General features: G+C 46.9%; 1 protein-coding gene across 3 annotated transcripts in view; it reads left to right on the forward strand.

Moving 5' to 3' along the window:
- The window catches only part of FAM110B (family with sequence similarity 110 member B), a 136,281-nt gene extending 125,376 nt beyond the window's left edge, over nt 1–10,905 (forward strand). For all 3 annotated transcript variants that reach the window (XM_038766694.1, XM_038766692.1, XM_038766693.1), the window contains exon 3: nt 9,452–10,905. In XM_038766694.1, coding sequence (XP_038622622.1) covers nt 9,790–10,905 — 1,116 coding nt within the window. In that variant the 5' untranslated portion in view covers nt 9,452–9,789. The remainder of the gene's footprint in view (nt 1–9,451) is intronic.
- The last annotated feature ends 783 nt before the right edge of the window (nt 10,906–11,688 follow it).

The following is an 11,688-nucleotide window of genomic DNA, read 5'->3' on the forward strand; positions in this document are numbered from 1 at the left end:
GTCTTCCCTTATTTAAACATTTCCCTAGATAGTATTCTTTGGGACAGCGGAAGTCTTTTCAGCGTTCCCGAGTCCAGAATCAACATTTGAGATCACTTGAGGTGAAGGAGATTCAAATTTAAAAGCCTTCGTCTGTCTTGAAAGCTATTAAAAGAGGAGAAAATCCGATAGCCATTCTCGAGAAATCAATGAAGAAAAGAATACCACAGAAGAATTAGATTTACTCGCCTCTCCAAAAGTATTTGAAAGAGGTAGGTTTTAAAGCACAGTGCTATTTGACACCAAAACTCCCCAAGTTCAAAACTGTGGAATTCCGGCAGTCACATGCTCTGGGTGATGATGGCATGCTTCGGTTCACTGATTATAAACCACCATTGACTGTTGCTCTTGCTTCTTTATGGAACTGAGAGAAGTGTTCCCAAAATACAGCATAATCTAATAAACTCCGTAGACATCGCTCTGCCCTCTCAGTGGCAGAGGGCTTCCCTGAAGCTGAAAGTAGGGTGGAAGTTCTAGTAGCTTGCAATCACCGGTTCGGTTTTCGAGTGCGGGTACGAGGTCTCTCTAGCAAATGAGCCTTACTCTGGCATTTCCTGGGGCGGCCCCATAATAATAATAATAATTATTATTATTATGGTATTTGTTAGGCACTGTACTAAGCACTGCGGGGGGATACAAGCAAATCGGGTTGAACGCAGCCCCTGTCCCACATGGGGCTCACTATCATACTCCCCGTTTTACAAATAAGAGTACTGAGGCACAGAGAAGTGAAGTGACGTGCCACAGATAAATGGCAGAGCCATGATTAGAACCCACATCATTCTGATTCCCAGGCCCGTGCTCTATCCACTAGGCCATGCCACTTCTCAAGAAAGAAAGACTAGAAGAAAGACTTCTCTGAGCTTCAAACCCTACAGTTCTTGGACAGTAGAGATCCCCAAATACCCAAACACAGGCCAGCATGAAAGCCAGCGCAGTCATCGCATTCCACTCGTTGATAAATGGATTGGAGGAGATTTGAAATTGTCGAAAATGGACTTCTGAAGACTGCTGCTCTTTTCCAATTTTCCAGTCACATCCCCCAGCTACAGATTTTGTTTCACCTTCTGAATGCATATATCTACTATAATAATTTTATATACAAAGAAAACTGTATAAGAAGCTTAAAGGCAGAGATAAATGAATTGTAATTACCTGCAGACCTTTTAACATGCCACTGGTTTTTTATGATAAAATCTATCTGGCAGAAAGTTTTGAGAGATTTAACAGCTGTAAATGCAGTGTAAGCACAAAGTAAGCGCTTAATAAATATCATTGATAAAGCACTGTCCAAGAACCAGCCACTGGCAAAAATAGACCCAGTTTATATTTGCAAAGGTGAGTAAGAACCCTCATTTGCTTTGCATTCATAATTTGGCGGTATGTTTTTTCATTACTGTCATTCTTTCATTCATTCAATCAGTTGTATTTATTGAGCGTTTACTGTGTGCAGAGCACTATACTAAGTGCTCGGAAAGTAAAATTCAGCAATAAAGAGAGACAGTCCTGCCCACACCGGGCTTTGCTGATTCAGCGACTCATTATATTCTTCTCATAATGGTATTTTTAAGGGCTTCCAGTGTGCCAAACACTGTACAAAGTGTGGAGTAGATATAAGACAGAGAGGACACAGTCTGTCTCATAGTCTGAGAGGGAGACTAGGTATTTAAACCCTATTTTACCAATGAGGAAACTGAGGTACAGAAACTTTGTTTTGGCGAAGGTCACACAGCAGGCAAATGGCAGACCCTGGATTAGAACCCAGGTTTCCTGACCCTCTGGCCCATGCTTTTTCCATTAACAGTGTTCTGCTCTCTTTCCTGCCCTTATCTCTTATGTTGTTTTCCTGCTTGTGTTATTTTATATTTCCTTATATTTTTATCTCCAGCCCTTCCCCCTGTTGTTCTTAAACACTGAGCTCCTTCAGGGCCAGGGACTGTATCCAGTTCCCATCATTGGATTTTCCAGATCCATGTATTTTCCCCAGTGCTTAGTACAATGGTTTGCGCATAGTAGCTGCACAAAAAATATACCATTGAATTAATGAAAGGTAGAAAGGTGCAGGTTGGACCAGAAAAGAGGAAGAAGGTTAGGGATCCTAAGGGAGGTGCAAGAGAGGGGAGTGCCCTGGGAATAGTAATAGTATTTCTTAATCACTTACTGTGTGCATAGTGAGAAGGAGGATGCTCTAGTGGCTAGAGCATGGTCCTGGGAGTCAAAAGGTCCTGGATTCTAAATCCCAACTCTGCCACTTGTATGCTGTGTGACTTTATGCAAGTCACTTCACTTCTCTGTGCCGATTACCTCATCTACAAAATGGGGATTAAGACTGTGAGCCCCATTTGGGACAGGGACTCTGTCTAACCTGATTATCTTGTATCTACACCAGTGTTTAGTACAGTGCCTGGCACAAAGTAATAATAATATAGCATTTATTAAGCGCTTACTATGTGCAAAGCAGTGTTCTAAGCGCTAGGGAGGTTACAAAGTGATCAGGTTGTCCCACAGGGGGCTCACAGTCTTAATCCCCATTTTACAGATGAGGTAACTGAGGCGCAGAGAAGTTAAGTGACTTGCCTAAAGTCACACAGCTGACAATTGGCAGAGCTGGGATGTGCACCCATGACCCCTGACTCCAAAGCCCATGCTGTTTCCACTGAGCCACGCTGCTTCTCTAAGTAAGCACTTAAGTACCACAATTAGTGTGAGTATTACTGAATTCTTGGAAAGAAGGTCATAGGTGAGGTATAGACCGGGTCCCTAGCCCCCAAGGGGCTTAAAATCTAGGAGTAAGGCAGGGCAGGGATTGGTAACAGACACATAATTAAAGATGAAATAAAAATAACAAGGCCAAGGATGATAAATACGACAGGAGCAATAAGACAGGGTTTCATGCTCTCAGGGACAGAAGTCACCTATACGGACCCGACCATGGCCTCCTCGATGTTGTTAAAGTCGAAAGGCCGTACTGCCAGAGTTTGAGTCTTTCCCCAGATGGAGCAGGGGCGGATGGGAGCCCGGTGACACCGGCTTGGAGCAGCCTCTCTCAAGCATGATAATAATAATAATAATAATAATAATAATAATAATAATAATAATAATAATAATAATAATAATAATGTTGGTATTTGTTAATACCTTGGGAATACAAGGAGATGAGGTTGTCCCATGTGGGGTTCACAGTCTTAATCCCCATTTTACAGATGAGGGAACTGAGGCCCAGAGAAGTGAAGTGACTTGCCCAAGGTCACACAGCAGACATGTGGGGGAGGCGGCATTCGAACCCATGACCTCTGACTCCCAAGCCTGTGCTCTTTCCACTGAGCCACGCTGCTTCTCTACAGCATGATCTGAAGGAAGGGTCGCACCTGTAGGCTCTGTTCAGAGGAGGAAAGAAATTTCAGAGACGATAAGAAATTTAAAAGCTATAATGGGGGAGTCGATGGCCAGCATAAGAAGGTAGCCACAGGGTCGGTCAAGGAAGATTACTTTTGTGAGAAGCTCTGCATTGATGGCCTAGAGGAGTGTTGGGGAGGTCAGTAAGGAGAGGGTTTCAGTAGGCCAGAGGGGGTTTGTGGTGGGGAAAATCGGTTTTTATCCCCAGTCTAGGTAACTTGGAATATTTTAGAAATAGTAGAACTCACAGGTCACAAAGCAGGAGGTTGTTTGTGTCTTGCTTGGCGAATCCAGTTCTCGAAAGCTGCTGGGTTTGTAGGCGTATTTACGCAAGGGAAGAGATGACTTTCTCGTATGTGCGAGCCCAGGATCAGTGATGATTCTGGAGCCGTGTAAGCGTATTGTGCGTTACCCCCGGCCCTCCATGTGAGTCACAGACGAACGTGGGAGAAAAAGAACCAGAAAGCCCATGGGCCCTTAATAACTGGAGTCTGCTCTTTGGATTCCATATTTACTCATTTATTCAGTCGTATTTATTGAGCGCTTACTGTGTGCAGAGCAATGTACTAAGCACTTGGGAAGTACAAGTTGGCAACATATAGAGACGGTCCCTACCCAACAGTGGACCTAACACCCTTAGGGACTCTATATTGCTGACTTCCACTTCTCTCTCACTCCCCCTCCCTTCTTTTAGCTCCCCTCCTTCCTCCCCAACATGCCTGAAAATTCTCCTCTCCCCTGGCCCAAGTTGAGGTCTCCCCCTTCTAGACTGTGAGCCTTCTGTTGGGTAGGGACTGTCTCTATATGTTGCCAACTTGCACTTCCCAAGCGCTTAGTACAGTGCTCTGCACACAGTAAGCGCTCAATAAATACAATTGATTGATTGAGGTGGACAGGAAGTCTGGAAGGCTGCTTCCCCCTCTGCTCCTGCAAAATGTGTCCCAAGGCACGTCGGGGGAAAACAGAGCCCTCCTCCCACCCCTTTCCAGATAAGTGACCTTGTGGTTTCCTTCATTTCATCCAGTCCACGGGGTGTGAACCTGTGAGAGTCTCTCCTTCGCCGTCTCCGAGATTTTCCGCAACCGGAATGGAATTTGCAAGTTGTTATTAATGTTCCCCGGGTGCCAGGAGGAAGCTGAGGAACCTCAGAGATTAAAAGGGACAGCACAGGCCATGAGGCAGCCTTCTGTGATGAAGACGGGCAAACGGGCCAGACCCCAGATGGCAGGACATTTGGTTCTTCTGGCCAACGGGACGCTAAGCAGCTGGGCCTTTAGGAGAAGGAGGTTTGCCTTTGAAATGAGAAATTAGTTTTAGAAGCAATGTCACATGGAGTGCATTATGGAGGGCATTTGTAGGTCCTTTCTCGAGTCAGATCGTGGCATTTTCAGTTATTCTGCAATTAGGAAGTATCTAATACTATAAACTGTGTGCTAAGGAAATGTAATTATTTCTATAAGGTAGTAATGGTATTCATTAAACACTGCATGCAGAGCATTGTATTAAGAATAAGGGATTAGGGAAGCAGCATGGCTTAGTGGCAAGACTATGGGCTTGGAAGTCAGAGGTCATGGGTTCTAATCCCTGCTCCGCCACTTATCAGCTGTGTGACTTTGGACAAGTCACTTAACTTCTCTGTGCCTCAGTTATCTCATCTGTAAAATGGGGATTAAGACCGAGCTCCACGTGGGACAACCTGATTACCTTGTATCTGCCCCAGCACTTAGAACAGTGCTTGGAACATAGTAAGCACTTAGCAAAATACCATTATTATTATTATTATTATTATTATTATTACTAAGAGCTTGGAGGGTTTACTCAGGTGGGAATTAGACTTGGTCCCTGTCCCTGCGGGGTTGCTTATAATCTAAGAGTTAAGGTTGAGGGAAGGGACTTGGAGACTATGGCAGGAGTGATGAAACACCAAGACACAACACGAACAAATAAACTGTAAGCTCCTTGTGGGCAAGGAAAGTGTCTAACACCTCTGTTCCATGGCAGCTTGGCCTAGTGGATGGAGTAATAATGAAAATAATAATAATAATGGTGGTATTTGTTAAGTGCTTACTATGTGCAAAGCACTGTTCTAAGCGCTGGGGGGATACAAGGTGATCAGGTTGTCCCACTTGGGGCTCACAGTCTTAATCCCCATTTTCCAGATGAGGTAACTGAGGCACAGAGAAGTGAAGTGGCTTGCCCAAGGTCACACAGCTGACAAGTGGCAGAGCCGGGATTCGAACCCATGACCTTTGACTCCCAAGCCCACGCTCTTTCCACTGAGCCAAGCTGCTTCCCCAGTACCGGCCTGGGAATCAGAAGGACTTGAGTTCTCATCCCGGGTCTGTCACTTGTCTGCTGTGTGACCTCGGGCAAGTCACTTAACTTCTCTGTGCCTCAGTTACAGCTGTAAAATGAAGATTGAGATTGGAGCCCTCTGTGGGACAGGGACTGTGTCCAAGCCGCTTATCTTGCATCTGTGCCAGCGCTTAGTACAGTAATCTGGCACATTGTCAGAAGTCATGGGTTTGAATCCCAGCTCCACCACGTCTGCTATGTGACCTTGGGCAAGTCACTTAACTTCTCTGAGCCTCAGTTACCCCATCTGTAAAATGGGGATGAAGACTGTGAGCCCCATGTGGGACAACCTGATCACCTTGTATCTTCCCCAGCACGTAGAACAGTGCTTTGCACATAGCGCTTAACAAATGCTATCATGATGATGATGATGATTTAGGAAAAATAAAGGCACCCTGACTCCTAGGCCTGTTTTTTTCCTACTAAGCCACATCACTTCTTAAAAGTGTATAATGTCAATTTTGATTTCTGAGGAGTGTTGGGGGATCTCAGCACTCTCCATTCATTGAGCTTAGAGACAAAACTTGGAATTCAGTGGCAAATTAGGCAGAAAGGAAGGAAATTCAGCACACTAATATGGGGAGCAATCTGCCCAAAATGGTCCAAATCCATCTAATGGGACAGTAAAATTAGAATCAAATTTCCTTTTTCACAGTTGTGGTTGGCCTATGTCAATATAAATTTAACTCGCTTTCCAATCAACATTTCATCTCTGTCATTTGAAGGTCCTTTTGAAAGCTATATTCTGGCAATAAATCATTTTCTATTTTATACTGTGTAAACACTGCAGTGAAGTCATAATAAAAATAGCGAATGCCCTTTGGGGAATCTGTCTTTGTGAAAATAGGCACAAATGATTTGTTTTTAATTTATTTTGAAGCGAGAGAAAAGCGAAGCAAGTTCACCAAGAACAGATAAAGGAATAAAATTCATTTCAAAAAAAGGGAAGCTTAAAAATAAAGCTGAGGTTTTTAGCGCGTGTGGGGTTGTGGTTCGGTCTCCCATTCTACACATAAACTTCACATTGAAAATCAAATGGGGTTATGGGAGGGATGGAGAGAGCTAGGGGGATAAAAGTGCCCGAGGGACTTGAGCCATTTCAGGTGTAATGGCAAATGGGCGATGGCTTTCCGTGGTCAGTCGATCAGTAGTATTCAGCTCCTAGTGTGTATGCAGAGCCCGGTATGCTGTGCTCCGGAGGGAATCGTAGAGGCAGAATATTCAATCACTGACCACAACAAGCAGGTTAGGCCATTCTCTGGTCCCAGATAAAGCCGCCCAGCTTAGCCCTTTCCCTTGATCCCCTCCATCTCCGACCACACAGCCAGAGAAGTGTGGGCTTGTTATGGATGGGAATGTGTTTATTGTTGTATTGTGCTATCCCAAGCACAGTGTAACCGCTCAATAAAAGTGACTGACTGACAGAAGTGGGGCGGAGACGGGCACATTCTGTGAAGGAGATGAATTTGGAGGTGGCGGCCCTCTACCTTACCAGCACCAACAGCGTTTCCGAGCGCCTGCTGTGTTCTTGGCTACGCAAAAAGAAAGCGACCTGATTCTTGCCCTCCATGAACTTCCCCAGGGCCTGTACTGGTCAGAAAATTGTCAACCATACCGTATTGGATTGGGGGAGAGCAATATAAATTACAGGTGCAAGTAAATAAATACTGGAATAAACAAATATATGAGTGCTGGAGTCAGGGAGCCTAAGTGGGGACCGCCTCTTAAGGGAGGTGTGTTCTCAGGGGCCTTTGAAAGAGGCGAAAGAGGTGAAGCTTTAGAGGAGGGAATTCATGAGATCGGGTGGGACCCACCTGTACCAGAAGCAAACACTAGGCATTGTGGTAAATGGCTCCAGAAAGATTTATTCTGCTTACGGAGCCTCTGCTCTCTCCTTGGGGATAAGCTTGGCACTTAACATTAGGTTTGCCTTGGACAGTGTCAAGCCACAAAGTAATTGTTTTCCTAGAAACTCTGTCCTAGACCTGGACATCGAGTTACTAGTCCTGACTTAGAGCACTGATCAACGAATCCAGAGAGTTTGGTTTGGGGGATGTGCTCTTCGATTTGGAAGGGAGAAAAATCTAGTTTGGTGTGAATTTGTGCTGTAGTTCTAAAAACTCAGTGGTGTTCTTAAGATCCTAGTTAAGTACATAGTTTCAGTTGAAAAAAACTTAAGTTTAGCAACTCTGTTTTCCACAAGGTTAATCTTCCTCATTTTCAAATCAGACATATTTTTTGAGTGCTTATTCTGTGCAGAGAGTTGTACTAAGTGCTTAGGGTTCAGTATACCAGAACTGGTAGGCATGATCCTGGCCCTTAAGGAGTTTATAATCTAGTGAAAGAGTTTACAATCTAATGTAATGTCTATTTGGTTGACCACTAATCAGCTCCTTAGTGCCTGGGCTAGGAGAGAATCAGCCATGTGACTCTTGACTCCAGAGGACTTTCTCCTTCTCTCCCGACCTTGGTTTTACTCCATATACAGGGAGGGATGTCAGAGGAGTATCTGGCAAGAGCAGGGGAAAATCACCCCTCACTGTGAAGTGAGCATAAGGATTTCCCTGACAGAGCCAGGAGCGGCAGCATGGCATAGAAGAGAGAGCAGGAGCCTAGAAGTCAGGAGGACCTGGCTACTAATCCCGGCTCTGCCACTTGTCTGCTGTGTGACCTTGGGCAAGTCACCTGCCTTCTCTGTGCCTCAATTCCCTCATCTGTAAAAATGGGGCGTGAGACTTAAAGCCCCAGGTGGGACAAGGGAGTGTGTTCAAACTGATTAGCTTGTATCAGCTCCAGCATGTAGTACAGTGCCTGGCACATAGTAAACACTTAACAAATGCCATTATTGGGGGAAAAAAAAGAGAGAGAGAGAATCTTGACTCCTCAAGCTGCACTCACCCCCCACCCAGATACAGTCACTGTCAGCAGCGATATCCTCAAGTCAAAAGACAGCTTTGCCAAACCAAACCAAACCAGTAAAGACACTGCTAAAACTTGTGATTTTTAGAATTCAGACGTATGCCAGTTAATAGTAAACAATTTGTATCGTTTATTTTCATTGAAATCGAAACTATTCATTGAGTGCTTTTTAAAATCATTCACGGGGAAAGTTTCCCCAGCATTTCCTCCTTTTTTCAGGCAAAGAGGGTTTAGTTCATCTAAATCGAAAGTTAGTAGCAAGGTGATCTTTGAACACTAATTTCCAGTCCATCTCTTGCCCACCCTCTCAGTTTCTCTTGTCATTTGTTTGTTTTTTTTGAGAGATTAAGGAGCACAGCATGATCTGATCTCTAAGATCCAGAGTGTGGATGCGGGGAGGACAGGGGATCTCCCCATAGAAAAGGAGGCGAATGTAGAAAGTCAAAATTGCAGTTGAAAAAGCCGCAGGGGTGTTTGGTTTGATTCAACGTCAGTCCTCTGCCACCGAAGGCACGGGGTCAATTGCTCAAACGAGTCGACGCAGGCCCGGAGGCCTGGACCGCCACCAGTCCGTAAAGCAGATGCCACCAGGCAGAAGGGTGATGGCATGTCTTAGGTGATACAGCCCGCTTGGTTCAGCTGCCCGCCGCTGGAAGCCGAGGGAGTACAGGATTTCCTCTGTTGCTAGAGCTGTGATGTCACCCGCTCCTCCTAACCCGTGGTTGGTTATTTTGTGTTTCAGATCCCTGCCCGTAGTGGAGCACAAAGAGAACGGCGAGACTCCCACCTCCTTCCATGAGAAGAAAGGAATCGGCAGAGCAGATTAATACGGACTTGTGTCTGGTGGCCTTCCTGGAACAAAAGCGGCCTTTTTTTTAAAAAAAAAAAAAGGAAAAAAAGGGGGGCCGGGGGGCAGCCCCAGTAGTGTTTAATGAGCTGTGAGATGAGGCGCTGCTCCTAACAGTCAGATTCCGAGATTCACCGGCTATTCATTGTGCTTAATGTACATGTTTCTGCACAGTGCTTTTAGAAGAGCCCAAAAGGAGATCCAAAACGGCTGCGGGAGAAAGATCACCAAACATGCCTACAGAAACACTACCGACAGGTAGCATGGTGAAACCCGTCGGGCCGGCGGTCGTCCCCTTCACCTCCGCCGTCCCCCTGCGCATCCTGAACAAAGGACCGGACTATTTCCGCAGGCAGGCGGAGCCCAATCCCAAAAGACTGAGCGCCGTAGAGAGGCTGGAGGCCGACAAGGCCAAATACGTCAAGAGCCAGGAGGTCATCAACGCCAAGCAGGAGCCCGTGAAGCCGGCTGTGCTGGCGAAGCCGCCCGTGTGCCCCGCGGCCAAGCGGGTGCTGGGCAGCCCCACCCTGAAAGTGTTGAACAACCACGCCAAGACCGAGAGCGGGGTGCAGCGGGAGAACCTGAAGCTGGAGATCCTGAAGAACATCATCAACAGCTCGGAGGGGTCCAGCTCGGCTTCCGGCCACAAGCACGGCTCCCGGAACTGGGCCGCGCACCGGGCGGACTCCTCCGAACTCAACCGGCACTCGTTCGCCGAGTCACTCAAGGCCTCCCCGGACCAGGGCCGGAGCAGCCCGCAGGAGGGTGGGCTCCGCGCCGGCCGGAGGCTGCTCGACAAGTCGGCCGAGTCCTTCCTGCACGTCTCCCATAGCTCGTCGGACATTCGCAAAGTGACCAGCGTCAAGCCCTTGAAGGCGCCGGCCTGCAGCGGCTCCGCCCCGCCCCTGCCACCCAAGCCCAAGGTGGCCACCGTGGCCACCCTCAAGTCCCCAGAGATGGACGCGGGGGAGGCCGGCTGCGGGGTGGGCCGGCGGCCCTCCCTGCAGAGGTCCAAATCGGACTTGAGCGACAGGTACTTCCGCGTCGATGCCGACGTGGAGAGGTTCTTTAACTACTGCGGGGTGGATCCCGAAGAGCTGGAGAACCTCGGCATGGAGAATTTTGCAAGGGCTAACTCTGACATCATCTCGCTCAACTTTCGCAGTGCAAGCATGATCAGCTCAGACTGTGAACAGTCTCAGGACAGCAACAGTGACCTTAGAAACGACGACAGTGCCAATGACCGGGTGCCCTACGGCATTTCTGCCATTGAGAGAAATGCCCGAATCATCAAGTGGTTATATAGCATCAAGCAAGCTAGAGAGTCACAAAAAGTGTCCCATGTGTGAGGGAGGGCGGGAGGGAGGGAGGCAGAGAGAAAGAGAGAGCCAGAGAAAGAGAGAGCGACATGGAGATGGGGTGGGGTGGGGTGGCAGGGAGAGGGAGGAAGAAGACCCTTTAGGAAGATGAAAAGAAGACTGTGTCTTTGTCTGTGAATACTCAGTTGTGAAGGGTTGTGAAGTCTACTTGAAGTCTTGTAAACTTCTCAGATCTCTTGGTGTTGCTTGTTGTGCAATGTCTTCAAGTTGCATGCCTGTCAACATGTGAGCTGACCTGGCTTCCTCTTGAACATAACTGCAGAGCCGGCCTGAACATTCACATTATCTGCCAAAAGTCTAAGACCAGAATCGGATTAGGGCTTCATTATAATCAGAACCGTTTACATAAAAAGAAAAGGTTTATGTCTTAGTCCTCCTTTATGTACGTCCTGTTGTTTTACCTCCCCGCGTTCTGGGGTATCAGTGAAAGATTCTGTCAGCCCGTGATGCTGGTTTTTTAAGGTGGGGGTGGGACCCTTGCGAGATCCAAAGTCAAATTGGGAAAAATCCCAGGAAAGAGGGTGGAGAAACCCGATCCGCTACAGAAGTGCTGTTCTGGCAGGATAGGGATCGAAAGAGGCCAGGTTTGCTGCAGGCCACCATGGGAAGTACGATGGTTATCATTTTTGGTATGAAAAAAAAAATCTCACACCGTGTACGAAGTCGTAGTCTAGAGATGCTGCTTGACATTGCTTTAACCCAAGTAACCTAGATACGTCCCGCGTTCGGTCCAGTGCGTAAATGTTGATGATC

Source organism: Tachyglossus aculeatus, chromosome 25 (genome assembly GCF_015852505.1).
Source record: "Tachyglossus aculeatus isolate mTacAcu1 chromosome 25, mTacAcu1.pri, whole genome shotgun sequence".
In the NCBI taxonomy this organism is placed as follows: Eukaryota; Metazoa; Chordata; class Mammalia; order Monotremata; family Tachyglossidae; genus Tachyglossus; species Tachyglossus aculeatus.